Source organism: Balaenoptera borealis (assembly GCF_965194805.1).
Source record: "Balaenoptera borealis genome assembly, chromosome: 17".
In the NCBI taxonomy this organism is placed as follows: domain Eukaryota; kingdom Metazoa; phylum Chordata; class Mammalia; order Artiodactyla; family Balaenopteridae; genus Balaenoptera; species Balaenoptera borealis.
Window position 1 is genome coordinate 4,392,796 of NC_138876.1, and position 19,811 is coordinate 4,412,606.

A 19,811-nucleotide genomic window follows, 5' to 3' on the forward strand; every position below is an offset into this window, starting at 1 on the left:
TGTATATTTTTGCTGGGACAAAACTAGAAGAAACTTAGAAGATGTTTTTAATGCCAGTATAATTAGAACAATTTCATATCGAAAAGTTCAGGTCAGAAAAGCTCCCTTCTGTCTCTATAACCTTAGATACCTTGCTTAACCTTTCCAAGGCTTGGTTTCCAGAGCTCTCCACCATTGTTACAACTGTTGAGAGATTTAAAGTAGATAATGCAGGTAATGCAGTATGCTCTCAGTATTTAGCTCTCTGTGCATATATGCACATATATTTCAGGTCATAATTGGCAAGTACTGACCATCTGTACTGTAGTATGTTTTACATGCAAACATATGCATATTAAGTTTGCAAGGGTGAAGCTGTTATTTTTCTACTTTTACCAATGAAGACATTGGTACAGAGATACTAAGTAGCTTGCACAAAGTTATACAGCTAAGAAGCAGAACTGAGCTTTGAACCCAGACCTGTCTGACAGACTAGTCCATGCTCTTTTCATTCCTGAGTGCACAATGCAGCAGTATATCCTCTGAGATGCACAGAGGAGGATTACTTTACTTCGTGGCTCCCACTAAGGGATAAGAAGCTAGGAGTGCTCAACCCTGCTTACTTCATGAGGCAGCCTTCTTGATCTCTCACTCTGGGATCTGCGATGTAATAATGGGCAGTCCTTCCCCCTCATGTAAACTTTGTTATGGTGAATGAGGGAGGGAGAGAAGGAAGAAACCTCAGACACTTGTGGTCTCGTACCTTATTTTATAGCAATCGAAATATTAAGGCTGGAGATACAGGGATGAAAGCACATGGACTGATCCATGTGAAAGGAGTGTGAAAAAGAAATAATTGTGAGTAAACACTTGCAATCTCTAGATGATTAATGAGAATTCTCTGCATGTGTCATTCCTGTGACCCATTGTATAGGACAAGGAGAGGCTCCTGAACCCTCAGTACTTGCAAACACCAGACTACCTCAACCCTGCAGCCCCGTGGAGCTGTCCAGGGTTCTGAAGAGGTCCTCTGGGGTAGATACTCTTGATAGAATGGGATTGAGTACAATGCATGATGTTGGTGATGAAATTCCCTTGGAAGGAGTTCAGAAACCCAACAGCCTACCTAAAGACCTTGTGAAAAGTGGGGAACAGTGATGAGAGACCAGGAGTGGGAGGTTCTTAAGGCCACAGCCAATATCTCTCCTGTCTCTAAATCCACATGTTTATCACATGGTGGGAACTTAATACATGCTTATGATGGAGTGACCCCCTGACAGATATTCAGGAGGGACATCAGAGTGGGACCTGATTGCAGTCTGAGCTCATAAGGAGCAATGTGGCCATGGAAGGCACTTGGGGTTAGGGCCAGAGCATCTGGTTCCATGTCCCAATTCATCCACCAAGTAGCTTTGGGTTTTTGAACTCTACCCCTCTTATCCTCTTCTGCTTTCCTAAGTTGGAAATCATTGTCATCGACATCATTTCCTACATAAATGTGCTGTGAGGGTTAAATGAGTTAATGTAGGAAGCACTGTTCTGTGAAGCCTTATTAAGCCCAATACTGATATCAATTGTTATTTCTGTCTCTTTTGAATCCCCAGCAGCACCTAGCCCAGGGCCTTCCTCAGAGCAGTTGCTCCCTAAATATTCTTTGGATTGAATCAAATCGAGAACCTGGCTTCAGTGACTTCTGCTGAGAATGGAAAATTTTGAGTTTGTGTTTAGCAATCCCAGAAAGAGGAAAATGTACCCCATTCTCTAAATGGAAACAGTGTGTGGCATTCTCCATCCTTGTTGAGGAGGCTTGCATCTTTGATTCTTTCCCCAAGATGAAACAGTTCTGGTAGTTTTAGCAATGTTTGGTTAAGTGTAATAAAGAAGGGCCAGCTGGGCAGACCAAATGTGAGACATCTCTTGATGCTTAATGAAAACTCACTTCTGCAGGGTCTTCCTTCCCTTGATGTGTGCCCTGAGCTCACTGCAGTAATCCTTGTGAGGAAGGGAGATTTAAACCTTTAATTACTACGGTTTGTCCATTCATGTATTCATTTTTATGGTGTTATTAAGGGAAAAGACCTTAGACCTAAATACAATTCCATCACTTAATAGTTATGCAAAATGTGGCAATAGTAGCTGTTTGCATGATAATCATATTATTGAAGATGAGGAAATTGAAGCACAGAGAGGGAATTTCTGGCCCAAATTCACCCGTAAAGTTGGTGGTAAGAGTCACAGTTAGAGCTTAAGTTTTCATTTTCCCATTCACATTTCATGCCGTATTCTACGTGACCTCATTATACATTTGGGTATAAATCAGGGTGCTGTCAGGAGGTGCTTTGTCAGGGCTTTTGTACCCATCCTTCATGTGGTCCTCACAACCACTCGGTAGGAAAGTTTATTATCCTCACGTTGGAGATGCGCTAACTGAGGTCCACAGATGCCCAGTGACTTGTCTGAGGTCAGGCAGCAGGTACCTAGTGAGGTGTTAGGGGGCAGGATTTTACTTAGGTCAGTATGACCTCTTCCTGCACCAGTTTGTTTTTTGTTTTTTGTTTGTTTGTGTTTTTTTGCTTTGTGGAAATTGATCTTTCTCAGATGATTTCATTTATTTATCCAGACTGTCATTTTGCATATCGCAGTTGATGGGGAGTCAGATAACCCAAGCCAGTTATTGCCGAACTAGCAAGATACAGGGGCAAAGGCACCAGGCTTAGAGCTAAAGACACTTGGATTCCAGGCACCTCTTTTGTGCGCACTTTTTACAAAGCACTGATGCAAGGCCTTTGGTCCTTATTGTACTCATCTTTAAAGTGTGAATGATGGTGCCTACATCTTGGTTGTTAATCACACTTAATTACATCAGATAGGTGCACATATTTTAAGTGTTATAGATTTGACGGAATAGGATGTTTTTTTCTCTTCTAACCTCCCAGTTTCCCCACTGGAATGGGATGGTATTTTCCTATCCAATGAGAGTGACAGGGCAAAGTATATCCTGTGGTCTTTACTCTGTATTTACCATGGTCTGTCTCTCTTGTTTTTTCCCCTTTCTCCTCCTTCTAAAGGGTCTGATGGGTCCAGAAGGCAAGGATGGACCTCCTGGTTTGCCAGGTCTCCGAGTAAGTAAACTGTCTTTCCTTTCTGGTGCCCCAACTCAGCCGCACTGCCCCCACCCCTCATCTTTGCTGCTCAGACAGAGGAGATGGCCCCAGTCTTGGGAGCTTGGAATGAATACTGGAAGCAGATTGAAGGGTTAGATTGAGTTCATCAACAGTGGTTGAGGATGGGCTACATGTTCAGCCTTGAGTTGGGTCCTGGGTCATCTCATGCAGATGAGTCTGTGGTCTGCCATGAGTCATGTATATAGAAACTCACATCCCTGTGTGATCAGAGCCCCAGTAGAAGGACGCCCAGTACTGAGAGAACACAGGGAAGGGGCAACTGACCCAACCTGGGGGCCAGCCAGGGCTTCCTGAAAGTGGTAATGTTCGAGCTAAGTCTTAAGGAAAGAATAAGAAAAAATAACAGTGAAAGAATAGAGGTCTGCCAGTAGGCTGTTAGCTACTCCAATCTAAACATCTACATTATTTTTGAATACCATATCATAATTTCTTATGGTATTTCATTTCATTTAGCCCTTGTCTTTTTATCCAGACGGTGCACACCTTATGGGTTTGAATCCACCAGTAAGCACAGCTCCTGACACTGTGTTTTAAGGTAGAGGGCGTGGCATCTCTCTGCTCAGTGCCCTCACGGCAAACTGGGACTGACCTCAGCTCTGTCCTCAGTTCCCAGTAGATGCCTGGCACAGAGTAAGGACTCAACTCACATTTCCTGACCTCGAGCCCTTAAGCTTGTAACATATTTTTTTAGTTTGTTTTATTCACGTATAGTTGATTTACAACGTTAATTTTTGCTATACAACAAAGTGATTCAGTTATCCATATATATACATTCTTTTTTATTTTCTTGTTCATTATGGTTTATCACAGAATACTGAATATAATTCCCTGTGCTCTACAGTAGGACCTTGTTGTTATCCACTCTATATATACTAGTTTGCATGTGCTAACCCCAAACTCCCACTCCATCCCCTCCCCGCCCTCCTCCCCCTTGGCAACCGCCGTCTGTTCTCTATGTCTGTGGGTCTGTTTCGTAGATAAGTTCATTTGTGTCATATTTTATTTTATTTATTTTTTTAATAAATTTATTTTATTTATTTATTTTTGGCTGCATTGGGTCTCGGTTGCTGTGCGCGGGCTTTCTCTAGTCGCAGCGAGCGGGGGCTACTCCTCATTGCAGTGCGCGGGCTTCTCACTGCAGTGGCTTCTCTTGTGCAGAGCACGGGCTCTACGCGCATGGGCTTCAGTAGTTGTGGCACATGGGCTCAGTAGTTGTGGCTCACGGGCTCTAGAGCACAGGCTCAGTAGTTGTGGTGCACAGGCTTAGTTGCTCTGGGGCATGTGGGATCTTCCTAGACCAGGGCTCAAACCCGTGTCCCCTGCATTGGCAGGTGGATTCTTAACCACTGTGCCACCAGGGAAGCCCCTTGTGTCATATTTTAGATTCCACATATAAGTGCTATCATATGATATTTGTACTTCTCTTTCTGACTCACTTCACTTAGTATGATAATCTCTAGGTCCATCCATGTTGCTGCAAATGGCATTATTTCATTCTTTTTTATGGCTGTGTAATATTCCATTGTATGTATACACCACATCTTTATCCGTTTGTCTGTCGATGGAGATTTAGGTTGTTTCCATGTCTTAGCTATTATGAATAGTGAAGCTTGTAGCGTCTTTTACTGGTTCACTTAAGAAAACAGCCCCAGGGCACAAGCATCCAGAGACCGTGAGGCAGCCCCTGGTGGTAGTGAGCTCATTGCCCTTGGAGGTTTTAGTTCAGAGGCCGGGTGACCTGACAGATGGGTGGAAATGAGGGTCCTGGCACGTGGCAGAGGCTGCCGCAGTCCCGTGTATGGCTTCACATATGGCCTGGAGATGCCGTAGCTCAGTGAAGCGGATGGTGTCACAGATGTGCTGGGATTCACTCTGTCTAAGGCGGTTGGGCCCACTGACCACACTGTGCCTCCTCAGTTCTGAAGTGGGCTGACCTGTTCCTGTGACTCAGCACAGACTCCAGCCGGTCCTTACCCACCAGTGAACTTCCTCTTTTGGTTTCCAGGCACCTCTGCATCCTATAACAGTCTTGAAATCTCAAGATTCTAAAGGAGGCTTATTGTGAAGGCTAGCTCTGAAGAATGGCAGGGTGTCATGAAGGTAGGGCGGGTGGGAGAAGTCACTTATCCTACTGGAAGACCTTGGATATGTCACCTCCCACTCAACATCACCAGCCCTGGCCTCAGTTTCACTGTCAGTCAGATGGGTCAAAGCTGGGTTGCCTTTGCCTCTGTATGGAGTGAGGATCCTGGACTTTGCAGCAAGACGCACCTGGGTTTGAAGCTCAGCTCTACTTCTCAGCAGCTGTGTGACCCTTTAAGACACCCAACCTCTCTGAGCCTGTTTACTTTGTTATGGTGGGAAGGCAACCCAGCCGGCAGAGTTGTTGTGAGAAATAGTGCCCAGCATGGGGCCCTTTGTGGGCAGCAGGATGTGGCAGCTGTCACGGCGCTCGTTCTCCTGACACACTCATGCACAGTCTTAGGAGAAAACAGCAATCCTGTGCCTTCTGTGACTGACGTTTAGATGACCCTTATCTCATCTTACCTTGAACTGCTCCAAGTGTTACTTTTCCTAATACAGTGTTAGACGGTGAGTGGAACTCTTGATGCAAGCGTGACTGCAAAGGTTGTTTGTTTTTTTTTTAATCTATATCTTTATTTAATTGGCTCTTATTAAGGGGAGGGGGACAAATCTTGCCTGGGCTTGCTTGTCTAGGCCGCGCTTCCTTGGCCATGACTTCCTGGCACCCCAGAAAGTGTTCGTGTGCTGCCCAGGGATGGTTGCTGTCCTTCCCAGAAACACCTCTAACCCCTGAGAGTAATAGTACCAGCCACCCGTGCAGCGGGGGCAGGGCCTGGTCCAAATCTAACACCGGCCAGGGGCCTTGGGGATTGGACGTGTGCCCCAAGAGTGGGGATTTGAGGAGTAAAAGAGGGGGACCCAGAGAAGCAGTCAGGGTAGGACGGGGGTAGGGGCGCACGTACTGAGTCGCTGAGCTCCGTCTAAGCACCAGGCCTCCTGACACTGCTGGGGAGGGGCTGCCGTCCCTCTGGCCACGGACGAACTGCAGGCCCAGCCACCACTGCCTCTCAGGGACGCACACACGGGACCGTGTGTCTCTAGGGCCTTCTTCTCCTTTCCTTCCTTCTTCCCTTCCATGCATCAGTCAGCCAGCAAAGCCCACGAGTGCCCTGACGAAGCACAGGTGCTGTGCTAAATGCTCTGGGGTCCCTGAAGAGATTATGGTCTCCTCCCTCAGGAGCTCACAGCCTGTGGGACTTGAGACCCATGAACAGGGAAGCCAGATGCCTCCGTGGGGACCAATAAGGACTATAAGTGTAGAGAGGACAGAGGGAGCTCAGTGGAGAGAGGCCATGGGGCTGGGAACAGGGAGCGTGGTATTTGAGGCAGCCTCGCAGGAGTGAGCGGATTTCAGCAGGAACAGATGGGACACTGAAGAGAGTAATTCAGACACAGGGAGTACCCCCCCTGCCCGAGAGGACGTCCTGCCTCTGGACACTGGCTCATGTCCATCTGCTTTTATTCGGACTCCCTGGTCTCCAGCTCCTAAGCGCATCTGTAAGTAAAAGGGCCACGGACATGGCTTTTACTTCAACCTCTGCCAGCATCCTTCGAGGACCCTGGACTGATTTCTCTTTCTGTTTCTCTTGTCCTTTCCCATCTCTGCCATTTTTCTTCTACTAGCCCTTCTCCCATCCCTGCATCTTCTTTGCTCCCTTTTCCTTCCTTCCACAAATTCATTCATTCAGCAAATATTTCTTCATCATTTACTGGGTGATGGGCATTGTTCTAGGCAAGTGGGATCCTTCAGTGAAGAATAAAGATCCCTGCCTTCAAGATGCTTACATTCTGGTAGGCAAGGAAAAGAATCATACTAATTAGCATTTAAATAAACAATGCTGGAAGACCCATGGAGAAAGTCCTGTTTTGGCGGGTTCTCAGGAGGTGAGGGAGTTGGCTGTACGGGTAGCTGGGGGGAGAGCTGAGCAGGCAGAGGAAACAGCTAGAGCTAAGGCCCTGGGGCAGGCGGATGCTTGTGTGTCAGCACAGAGACCTATGTGGCCGGAGCGAGCAAGGGCCCAGCATGGAGGAGGCAAAGTCCTAAAACTGGGAGCAGGTCCATTTCAGGCCTCGTGGGCCATTGTGAGGATCTTAGCTTTTACTGTGAGCGACGTGGGGCTATTGAGTGTGTTCAAAAATGTTTTATTATGAAAAAAATTAAACATATACAAAAATAGAAAGAAAAGTGAAGTAAACCCCCTTATCCCCCAAGCCCATTTCAGCACTTACCAAGTCACTGGCCAGTGGGTGACTCACCCACCTCACCCACCTCCACCCACTGCTGGGTTAGTTTGAAGCAATTTCAAACAGCATCACATTGTGTCTCTAAATATTTCAGCACGTACGTAAAAGAAACAAAACCTTAATACCGTCATCCCACCTAAATCTATGAAAAAGCTTCTTTGTGTAGTCATTTTAGGTTCACTGTTTCCTGGACTGTCTCATACATTTCTGGTTGCAATTTGTTCATTCAGGATTTGGGGTGCAGGCGTGCCGCGGCGCAGGTTACATTCTAAACGCATCCATCTGGCCGCTGTGTTGAGAACAGACTGCAGCCGGAGGAGACCAGTTGGGGGGGATGATGGCAGTGACCAAAAGAGCAAGGGGAAAGGGCGTGGCCCAGACGGGGTGGGGGGGTGTGGGCGTGGCTGGGAGGAGCACCCGTCCTGGGCCAGGTGGTCTGCCAGGCAGGGGGGACGCTGGAACAGAGGCAGAGCCCGTGGCCTGAGAGACCCAGTGTCTAGCAGGGGAGGGTGAGCCGAGAGTCGCAAGGCGGGGGGGGGGGGGGGGGTGAGGGTGTTAACAGAGGGTGCGCCGGGGCAGAGGAGGGCTCCTCCCGCGTCCTGCATCCTCCAGCGAATGGGGTACGATGGCCAGGTGTGTCCTTGGGGACCCCGTCCCTCCGGTGTCCTTGGTGATCCCCTGACTTGAGCTGCGCCATCCCGGCGGTGTTGCACCTCAGTGGCTTTACCTGTGGACGGACAACAAACGGTGATGGTGGCGTGGGCTGGGGGCAGCTTCCTGTTCAGTCAGCCTGTGGCTGAGTCAGGAAGGCCTGAGACAGGATGATGACTGACTCAAAACAGGATCCCCCTCCTTCCCACACGGTGACCTGCCGCTTCCTGCTTCAATTGAAACGTCACTCTGAGAGCTGCTAATGTCAGCGCTCAGGCTGTGACAAGAGAAGAGACGAGACAGTGACAAGCCACAGGGACCTGGGAATTAAGATACTGAGACTAAAGCACGGGGTGGGGAAAGGGGTCCGGGCCCTTTATTTTAGAGATTAGCAACCGGCAGACAGTGTAATCTATGGCGAGGTGAATGCATTCATGCTGGACAAAGCTGGTATTTTTCGACAATGACGTAGTGAAAGGGGAGTCAGGAGCCAGGCACTCTCTTCCCCATCCCACCCCCATCCCCACCCCCACCCCCTTCCCCATCCCCACCCCCATCCCCACCCCCTCCCCCACCCCCATCCCCATCCCCACCCCCATCCCCATCCTGCAGAGCCCATAGCCCTGGGAGATGGTTGCTTCCCCCTGAGGGGGATGTTATAGGCACTCATTGCCCGGCTGCTTCCTGCTTTAGACGGAGGTAGAGAAGGTACTCAAGCCTTTCTGAGGTTCAGATTTCCTCCTGCTTGTCTGAGCGGAGCGTTGGGGTCCGGGAGTGCTGTCTCTTGGCTGGAGCGGGCACTGCTACAAGTGCATCTGAACCCTGAATGGTCCAAAGCAGAACCAGCCTGGCTCCAGGCCACTGAGGCGCTTGGACACTCAAAAGCTTGCACGAGGTTGATTTAAAAAAAAAAAAAAAAATCTCTTGTGCCCTAATCATCCACCCCAAAATAGACATCCTGTCACTCTCACACCAGCCTATTTTAATTTTCTGTAGAGGACATATTTTTCTTATTTGAGAATTTGTTTATTTTTGTTATCACCACTAAAATGTTAAGTCTGTGAGAACATTATTTTTGTATTTGCAGCACTTAGAGGAGTGCCTCACATTTATAAAAACATGTTTTTATACATGCATTAAAATAAATATGATAATATGTGTAAGCATATAAAATATGCATAAAGGTGTAGTGTCGTTCATGAGCATCAGATACAATGAGGGTGCAAGAATGAATGGATCACACCTGAGTCTGCTCTCTGGGGGCTGACACACTGGGGTGGTGTGGGGAGAACAGGACCCAGGACTGGACATCTGGCCACCTGGGTTCTGACCTGCGACAGAGAATGTCCAACTTGTTTTTTTAAAGTTTTCACCACCTTTACCCATTTCATCCACCTCCTACCCCTGTCTCCTCTGTCAACCACCAATCTGTTCTCTCTACCTATAAGTTCAGGTTTTTTAGATCCCATATCATAAATGAGATTATACGGTATGTGTCTTTCTCTGTCTGACGTATTGCACTTAGCATGATGCCCTCGAGGTTCATCCTTGTGGCATATGGCACAGTTTCCTTCTTCTTATAGCTGTCTACTATTCTCTTGTATGCGTACCATTATTTCTTTATCCATTGTTGCATCCCGGGGCGCTTAGGGGCCTTCCATGGCTTGGCTATTGTAAATAATGCTGCAGTGAACATGGGGGTGCATGTGTCTTTTCAAGGTAGTGTTTTCATTTCCCTTGGGTAAATACCCAGCATTGGGGTTGCTGGATCATGTGGTAGTTCCTTTTTTTTTTTTTTGACCAACCTCCATACTGTTCTGCATCGTGGCTGCACTAATTTACATTCCCCCCAGCGGTGCACAGGGCTTCCCTCTTCTCCACACCCTCTCCAGCACTTGTTATTCCTTGTCTTTTGGTAATAGCCACTCTAACACGTGTGAGGTTACATCTAACTGTGGTTTTGATTTGCATGTCCCTGATGATTAGGGATGTTGAGCATCTCTTCCTGTACCTGTTGGTCATCTGGACGTCTAGAATGCTCAGTTTCAAAGAAGAAAACTTGGTTTCTTCTGTACCTTTCCTTTTACTTGGCCTTTATCTTGCTCTGTGGTCCTAGGCACACCTAAAATAGCCTAGATATCTTCTTTCCTCTCTGGACAAAAAGGAGGGGGAAAAAAGTTTTGCTTAAGAAAATTCCGTGTTGTCAGACATTTAAACGGTGTAAAATTTGGAATGTTTAAGCTAGAGAATCGTCATGGTGGAAGGAATCTCTGAGATCGACAGTGAGAAATTTAATGTCCAGAAATATTAAATGACCTAACTGCTCAAGGTTGCTCCGGGCTTTGTCACCGCCCCTCCCACAAGCTGGGGACAGTCTCTTTGGTTCCTGTGATCATTTTCTTAGTATCTTCTGCCTTCTCTTCTCTCTTATCAAGAGGTGAGAACCGAAGAAGTGACACTATCAAATGTGAAGCTCCCCTTCTTCCTAGAGATAGAGTGATCCCCAAATGTCTCTTGGTGGGCCTGATGGTGTCAGTTGCTTTAAAAACATATGTTAAAAACAGAACCTCTACACGTGTAGAACTAATGTAAGGTAGGAAGGAAATACTATTGGTTGAATTGTCATTGCATAGCAGGCACTTAGGTGTTTTCTTTTGTTTTTTTGGTTTTTTTTGCACACATGTTTCTCACGTAATTTTCGCAAGGATCCTATGAAGTCTGGCAGTTTTAATCCCATTCTGCAAATGAGGAAACCAAGACTTGAAGGTATAAATCAGATTATCCAGCGTCACACAGATTATAAATGGTGAGGCAGGGATTAGAACTCAGGTTGTCCTGGCTCCAAACCTTTCCTGTTTTTGCTTTAGAATGGTGTGTGTGTGTCCACTTACACACCAGAATTCTAAACTGGACACTAGCAGTCCTTTCGGCAGGAGCCTTGGAGAGGTCTCGGACCCCTTGTAACTGCCAGTGCTTGTTCTGAAGGATGCCCTGAACACCTGCCACTTTAATCTCTGGCTTCTGCCCTTGGAGCCGAGGGTCTCACATGGCTGAAAGCGATCAGGCCCATCAGCCCTGATTTCTAGTAGATTTGAGAGAGGGAAACACTAGCGGTCTTTTGTAAGTGGCAGCCTGGGTTGAATTTGTTTTAGTTTTCAACGTGTAAAGCCTTTTTTCTCGCCTTCCTCTGCTCTGCCAGATGGTGAGGGCATCACTTGGATCGCAGGCCACTGTTGGATGTCTTTCGTGGCATGCAGCCAGACTTATTTCAGGACCCTCTAGGTTTTCTCTGAGCACCTGGTTTCAGCTCTAACCGGTAGAAAATAATCACGTTTGACATTTGGAGGCACGGAGAACAGGGACTGAGCAAAAGGACCATACGGCTCATATTAGAACCACTTGCACAAGCAGTCCTTTCATCGGATGATGGCCCCTCACATGGCTGTGTTAACTCGTCCTGGCTGGGAGGGAATTGCTCCTCTGAATTTATAGGTTCCCCTCTTCTCCACAGACAGACAGGCAGCCTCAGAAACACTGGTCTTGCTCAGCGTCCTGGCATCCAGAATGGCTTGAAAAAGCTGCCCTCGTGATAAATTACAAACGTTTATCCAGACATTGTGTTGGGTAGCAATTTAAAAGAGAAGAAAAGGAAAATGACAAGGAACAGGCTTATTGTTAATAAACAGTTCTTTATTGCTGCAGAACTTGGCGCTGGCCAGCACATCTCAAATCCCCACACCCAAGTATAGGTGCAAATGTAGAGGGTACATAGCTGCTGCTACATCCACCAGTAACTTTACCATCACCACCAGTAACACTATCATCATCACCACCATCACCATTACCATCAGCACCACCGGCACCTGCACCATCACCACCACCAGCACCTGCACCATCACCACCATAATCACCACCATCAACACATCAACACCTCCACCATCACTACCACCATCACTATCACCTCCACTGCCACCATCACCTCTACCTCCATCACCATCACCACCATCATCAACTCCACCATCACCACTGTAATCACCAGCATCAACACATCAACACCTCCACCATCACTACCACCATCACTATCACCTCCACTGCCACCATCACCTCTACCACCATCACCATCAGCACCATCAACAACTCCACCATCACCACCACCAGCACCTGCACCATCACCACCATAATCACCACCATCAACACATCAACACCTCCACCATCACTACCACCATCACTATCACCTCCACTGCCACCATTACCTCTACCACCACCATCAGCACCATCACCACTACGTGTTTCTTAATGTCACATCCTGTGCTAAGCACTTTGTGGACATTCTCTTATTTAATCTCCATGGCACTGCTGGGAGGTAGTGGTTTTGAAACCAACTCTGCTTGACATGCAGTCTCTCACCCATGCCAGGGACTCAAAAGAGCCAGAATTCTGCTATTACCATTTCTTCTTCATCAGAGTCTCCATCATCTTCCTTCTCATTCTCATAACTATCTATTACATTTGCATGATGCTTTGTTATGCTTTTTAAATCACTTCCTCAAATATTGAATTATTTCTTCTGCTACTGTCTTTTCAGATAATTACAATGATTATAATTTTCCACACGAGGAAACTAAGATTCAGCAAGTTTTAAATGGCTTGCCCGTCCTCCTCCACCTCAGATTTAGAACTCTTTTTCTTATAATATTGTAGAGGAAAGGGGTTGGGAAAAGAACATAGAGAATCCCTTTGACCACAATGAGTGGCCAAGTCCTTGCAACTACTTACTTAGAGCTTTATGCCCCATCCCTGGCGATTCTAACTCATGAGCTCTTGGGTGACACCAGGGAATGCATCTCAAATATGCTTTTGCCCTATTTTACCATTATTTCTCATCATTGCTGGGACTTCATGGAGGAGGTGGCACTGGGCTGGGCTAGGACTTTGACAAAGTGAGATGGAGCATGCGTCCTGCAGACAGGTGGCTTGGTGGGCCAAGCTCCAGAGGCCAGCAGTCCTTGGGGTCCTTGGGGCCAGGCTAAGCAGCCCACGTGAGCTGCTGCTTAGGGCTGGGAGCATGGCCACTGGATGCTAGACTGAAAAGGCATGTCAGAATCACGTGGTCTGTCAATTTCCAAATAAAACACAGACATTACGTCTTTTAGACAAGGAGGTGGCAAGTAACTTGGACAGAGCTTCTTTCCTCCTTGTGGAAGAGTAATCTGCCAGCACAGGTTGGCCCAGAAAAGTCTGGAGGGAAGGGGCAGGGCACGTGGACGGGGTCAGCTCTCGTGGCTGTGGCTGCAGGAGGGGAGGGAGGAGAGCTTTGAGAGGCACCGGGGCAGCTCCGGAGACTGTGGGTAGAGGAGATGTGAACGCAGGTGCTGGAGCCGGACAGAGCCGTTACCATGATATTTCTCTGGGTGATGCCCCTTTATGGATGGTCCACGAACCATATGCCTTTCTTGGGGGAGAGGCTGCCTTGTGACACTGCTGCGATCGCAAATCTCTGATGCTTTTTTCTTCCTCTGGCCTCTTGCCATCATCTTGCTTTTTTCCTTCTTGCTGAAAATCCGACGCTCGGGATGTCTGTTCCTCTGGATGCACTGCTTTGCATTTCTGTGTCTCCTACCACACCTCTCCGACCCGCCCGTAATTCTCCTTTTTCAGGTCAATTTTACTGACTTCCCTGGCATTGGAGGACCTCCTGACTCCGTGCCCTCTGCACATTTCCTTATCGTCTTCGGTGTTCACCTTCTGAGCATTAGTGGGTCACTGCATACAGTCCCCACGCGCCAGCAGAGCGGGGAGCTGCTGAGAACTCACTTACCCCTCGAACAGCGGTGGAGCCTCTGGAAGAGGGAAACTGAAGCTGCGTCCCCAAGCAAACTGGCATCGTAGTTAGTAATCCTGCTCAGCCACAGCCCAGACCTTCTCATCCCTTCCCCTTCCATCTGATCCTTGCTTATCAACCATTAAACGTTCTAGCCCTTCATTTCTTTCAGCCTTTCCTCCAAACGTCTCTGGCCTGGGTTCTGAATTCTGATGACTACTCACCAGGCCGTTCTGCTGACCTCGAAGGGATGTGGTTTATCCATCTTGTAAATAACACTGTGGCATAACTTGGAAGCAAGTGGAGGGGGTGTCTGTCTAGATAGAAAATTGAAGATGCCTGGTTTCCATTCCCTGAGGAAGGGGAGCCGGCCATTCTCAGCTCTCTCGTGGTCAGCTCCCTGATGTTTTCAGTAATCAGAGCAGGACGGATGCACAGACTGGACTCCTGCCAGGCTCAGCTCCCCTCTGAAGGTATCTGTGACCGCATTTTGAATTTTACCTGACAAGTGTCGAGGAACTCATTCTGACCTAGACCTGATCGCACCTTCCAGGCTGATGTGCTCCAGCTCAAGGGGTGCAGATCCAGGGGCCTCTAAATCAGACCACCTCTCTCTCTCTGCAAGTCTGCCAACGGCTTTCCTCCCTAACGGCCCATCTCTCTACCTTCTCATTGCTGTTCCCACTGCCACTGTCCTGGCTCAGGACCACATCAGTCCCGAAGGGACAAGTTACGTATCCAGCCGCGAATGTTTATTGAGTGTCCGCCATGCGGCAGGCCTTGTTCTGGGCCCGTGGATGTAGCACTGAAGACAAGCAGAGCCAGTCCTCGTTCTCAGATGAGCGTCCCAGTGGGTGGACGGGCAGTTGGTAGATACGAATCTCAACAGTGTATGTGGTGGTGATAGAAACAAAGGGAAATACAGCGGGGCGAGGAGAGAGGGTGGGATGGGGACCGCGGTCAGAGAAGGCATTCGGGTGAGGGGGACGTCTGGCAGAGACCAGATGGAATTGAGGGATGGAGCCATGTGGGGCACCTGGGAACCAGCATTCCAGGCAGAAGCACCTGGAAGGGGCCTCCTGGGGCAGGTTGTGGGTGGAGGTGCCCCGGGACCACTCCCTGGGCTCAGCACCGACTACGCGCTCCCGAAACGTGGTGGCGGGGAGGGGAGGGAGAAAGGTGGGATCCACGGGACCCCAGAGGGCTGGGCTGGCACAGTCCAAGGTCGTAAAGTCACCTTTCCTCTGAAGGTGGGGGAGCACACGGGGACAAACCAGAGTGTCCAGTGGCAGAGACAGGAGAGGGCCAGGGTTTCAGAAAGAGAGAAGAAGCTGACGTCATCCAGCTCCTATAATCTAGCAGTCTAGACTATTAGAGATATTTTGTAGAACTTATATCCTTTAGTCATCTTCAGAGCCCTGGGAAGTAAGAGTCCCATGTGCAGGCTCCAGCACACACAGATCTGGGGCTGAATCTTAACCCCGTCACATTCTAGCTGTGTCCCATGAGAGACTTGACGCTGAACCTCAGTTTCCACACCTCCCAGTGGGACTGAGAACACCTGCATCACAAGGGCGTCCTGCAGAGTAAAGACGTAAGGAAAATGTGGGAAACCCCAAAAGAGGGTTTGACACAAAACAGGTGCTCAAGGAACGCGATTCTTATTCAGAGTCTTGTTTTACTTTTCATTTCTGATTGGAATGCTTTGACCTCATGAGAACAGCTGTGAGCAAGAAAGCAAACAGACGGGCCTTCCATCATTCACACACCCCTGTAATATAATGTACGCCGTGTGCTGTGTAGCTGACCAGCACACACCTCACCCCTGTTCGAAGGGGTAGACTCTGAGGCTTAGTGGGACAGGTCACTCCCACAGGATGGCCCGCTGGGGTCCTGCACAGCAGTGTGGAGTCTAGCAGCAGAAGAGCAGAAATGGTCCAAATGACCTACCTGCCCAGAGTTGAAATGTGTCACGTTTCATCCTTATGGTGAAAAAAACTATGTAGCTGTGGAAAAGAATGGAGTGGCTCTCCACATGCTGATACAGGATGCGTCCAGGTTAAATTGTTAAGTGAAAAAAAGCCAAGTTTATCAGTAGATTGAATGATATGCTACAGTTTGTAAAGAAAAAAAGGGGGAGAGGGAGAGAATGTGTGTGTGTGTGTGTGCACATTTGTGTGTGTGTGTGTGTGTGTGTGTGTGTGTGTGTGTGCAAAGCTTACCTAAACATAAAATGCCTCTGGAAAGATTAGCCAACATCTGGTAGGATTAGTTGCTTTCAAGGAAAGGGACTGAGTGGCAGGGGACAGGATAAGGACATTTTTCTCAGGTAAACCTTGCTGTACTTTTTGAATTTTGGGCCATGTGTTACCAAAATCATCCAAGCTACAGAGCCGGCATCCAAAGGGGAACCTCCGTGACTCCAGACTTCTTCCCAATCCCACACTGCTTCCCCGTAGGGCATCCCGAGGGGGACGGGCTGTTATCAGGGAGTCTGCCCCAGACGTGCCATCAGACGGGCTCCGGGAGCTGCCTGCCTGTTAATTTTGGCTGCTTCTTTTGTCCTCAGGGAAAGAAAGGTGAGACCGGCCCTCCTGGAATCCCTGGATTGCTGGGGCAGCAGGTAACTACTATCTTTAAATCTTTCTTAGCTACACTGCTTGCTCTGGTTAAATAAATGATGGGGTAACGATGCTCAGGTTGTAACCAGAATCTTGCATGGTCACCGCATCAGAGCATTAAAAAGAATGTTCAGTGGGACACTCGCCCTCCCTCTGTCCCTTGCTCCCCCTGCCTCCCATCTCAGGTGCTGGGAGAATGGCCATTTGGTCTCCTGGAGGGGTTTAGGCCTGGAGGAGGACAGACCCTCATCTCCTCCCCCTCCCCCTCCTCGCCTTCCTCCCCCTCCGCTTTCAGACTCAGCTGTGGTGTAACGTCCTCTGGCCCCAGGCTTGGTCCAGCTCCCCACTCCCACACAGCCTCACGTGTGCTGTGCCTGTGGCCCCCTGTGGACCTCCACAGCCACCTCGCCAGGTGGGCAGGCTCGGGGTCACCATCCTCATCTCACAGACAAGGGGTGAGCCTCCCAGATGCCCAGAGACTCGCTCGGGGCCACGCGCCGCTCAGCAGACACCTCCCTCCCTCCCTCCCAGGCCCCCTTATCTGTGAGCGTGTGTCACTGTGAGCACCTCCTGCCCCCGACACACACGCCTTAGTGTGGACAGAGCAAGGCGCCCGGCACTGGAGGGTGTCCAGAGCTCCCTTCATTCTCCCTTTGCCCCCTGCACCAAAGCTCGCCACTCGGTCCCCACCGCAGCCTCCCCCGGAGCAGAGTCGGTAAATTCCTGGGGAGGCAGTGTGCCGGGGGAGGCAGTGTGCCGGGGGGAGCAGTGTGCCGGGGGGGGAGGCAGTGTGCCGGGGGGGGAGGCAGTGTGCCGGGGGAGGCAGTGTGCTGGGGGGGAGCAGTGTGCCGGGGGGGGAGGCAGTGTGCCGGGGGGAGCAGTGTGCCGGGGGGAGCAGTGTGCCGGGGGGAAGCAGTGTGCTGGGGGGGAGCCCAGTTTGGGGGGGAGGTTAGGAGGTTAGAGTCGTGGCCCTCGGCCCCTTTCTGGCTGTGGCATCTCGGACAAGTCACTTTACCTTTTCAACTTCAGCCTCATCATTTGTCACAAATACCAAGAAAAGTAAAAGGGGAGGGCGATTCGAAGAGAAGGTGAGGGGATGTGACCGGGTGATGGGGGGTCCTGGAGGCACAGAGAGCACCGGGCGGGGTGCTGTCCTGTCCTCCTGGGTGTGGTGGCCGCAGGCAGGCAGGCAGGTGGGATCACTCAGGGCTCGTCCACGGGCCCCCCCCCCCCCACGCTGCGGTAAGTGGTCGGCTCTGGCGCCCGCCTGTTACGGGCCGTCTCCGCCTCCACGCCCGAGTCCCATGGTGTTGACCGCACTGTCCTTTGACATTGTCAGGGAGGCACCCCCCAGAGGACACCGCCCACTGCACTTGCAAAACCCGCTTTTCCCACGCTGACATAGGAGGTGTGATGGGCACCCCGCACGCAAATCTCGGGCTTCATTTCAGTCCCTCGCGTTGGGGTCAGGCTACAGCCCAGGATGAGGGACTGTAAAATCAGCCATTGTTCACGGTCTTCTAAAGAGTCCACATTCGCTATGGCATTTTGATGTTCATAGTGAAAGACAGAGTGTTTTTGCATTTGTTTTATGACCTTGCTTTCCAGTGAGCAAAGCTTGTGTGTTTCAAAAATTCACCATAAACCCAGCTCCATCAAATCGCTTTAAGTTACAGATTTTGTCCCTATAACTTTTTGTTGACTGCTTTGGAAAATATATTCCTTTCTTTCATTTTTAATTTTGAAACCATTTTCCTTCAGCAAATCTTTGCCGAATGCCAGGCATTGAGCTGGGTGCTGTGGATGAAAACGCGATCGGCTTTCCCACAGCAGGGGTTTTGCCAGAAATGGGGCGCCCGATGTATTCGGGGATCTCAGTGGTTCAGAACCAACGTAGAGTATATAGTATGTCCTACCTGGCACCCCACATTGGATCACCACCCAAGGGACACAGAGCTGCACTTAAGCCCACCACGCCCGCACTGAGAGCAGTGTCTCCCTGGTGGGTCACTGCCCACCGCTGTGATTCACCCTTCCTTACACGTCTGAACACTCACCTTCTCTGGGCCTGGCCACGGTTTTCTCCTGCTTGCCATCCGTGCATTTGTCCATTTGTTCATTGGTTCACTCATTCAGCAGGTATTTACTGAATACCCACCGTGCGCAGATGCAGCTCTGGCGTTGGGAAACCTGGCAGCCACTGTCCGTGCCCAGAGGAGCCAGATGTAATGGGGCAGAAAGAGATGCACATAGAGTCTGACAGTCCTCTGAGCTGAGTCCTGGGAGAGGGGTATTCAGAGCTCTGGTTCTGGGGGAGAGGTCATCAGCCTCTCGGGCCCAGAGGAGGGTCCCTACGCTGATCTGGAAAATCAAGGTTGGCTCTGTTGCAGCAGAAACTAAGTCACATGGTTTCCTGCTCTGATGAGAAGAGGGCAGAGGGCATATATGTTTAGTTTCTGCTCCTGTCAAACACTCTCCTTGGTGTTCGTATATAATCATGTATATAACCACCTGTGAGAAAGCAATGCTTAAGCCCATTTACTATCTAAAGAAATTGAGCTCAGAGTTTAATTAGCTTTGCTTGTAACGGGCAGAGCCAGCACTGCAGCCTCAGAGTGAGCCAAGCCCCAGGGCGGCTGGCATTCTAGAAGATGCTTTTGGTGCCTCTTTTTCAAGATGGAAATTCTCACCCGCTGGAATGTTTTAGACTCAGTATACACGTTCCACGTGGTGGCTCCTGTATCCTGGCAGCCTCTTAGGAAAAGTGGAAATCTGTGTCTGGTCTGGGCAACTGTTTATGCAAAGACAGTGCTGCAGTCAGGATGGCAGGAAGCCTCTTGAGTTGGTGGGAACACAGCCAGGGAAGGGGCCAACCCCAGAAGGCTGAGTGGGTTCGAGGTCCTGGGCCTCTACACAGGAACCCTCCTGAGGGGGGCAGTCATTGTGCCCCTGGAGTTACATACTGAGAGGAGGACTCACAATTAGGAGCAACTTCCGAAAAAGCTGACATTACCAAGTCACGCAGGGAGTGCGATTGCCGTGCTAATTTATGCAAGTAATTTTCATTCATCTTCAAATTCCATCCAGTTTTATAAATCTGCTCCAGTTGGAACTTGGTGGTTATTAGGAATAGTTATTTGCCATTCCATTATTAATAATGATAATTGGGTTAATTGGTTATTTATACATCATCACTGTAATCACTGAGCACATTAAGTAGCTATT

General features: G+C 49.3%; 1 protein-coding gene across 2 annotated transcripts in view; it reads left to right on the forward strand.

The window, feature by feature from the left end:
- The window catches only part of COL22A1 (collagen type XXII alpha 1 chain), a 263,198-nt gene that overhangs the window by 129,970 nt on the left and 113,417 nt on the right, over positions 1-19,811 (forward strand). For both annotated transcript variants that reach the window (XM_082364599.1, XM_082364598.1), the window contains 2 exons: positions 3,048-3,101; positions 16,535-16,588. In XM_082364599.1, the coding sequence (XP_082220725.1) occupies positions 3,048-3,101; positions 16,535-16,588 (108 nt within the window). The remainder of the gene's footprint in view (positions 1-3,047; positions 3,102-16,534; positions 16,589-19,811) is intronic.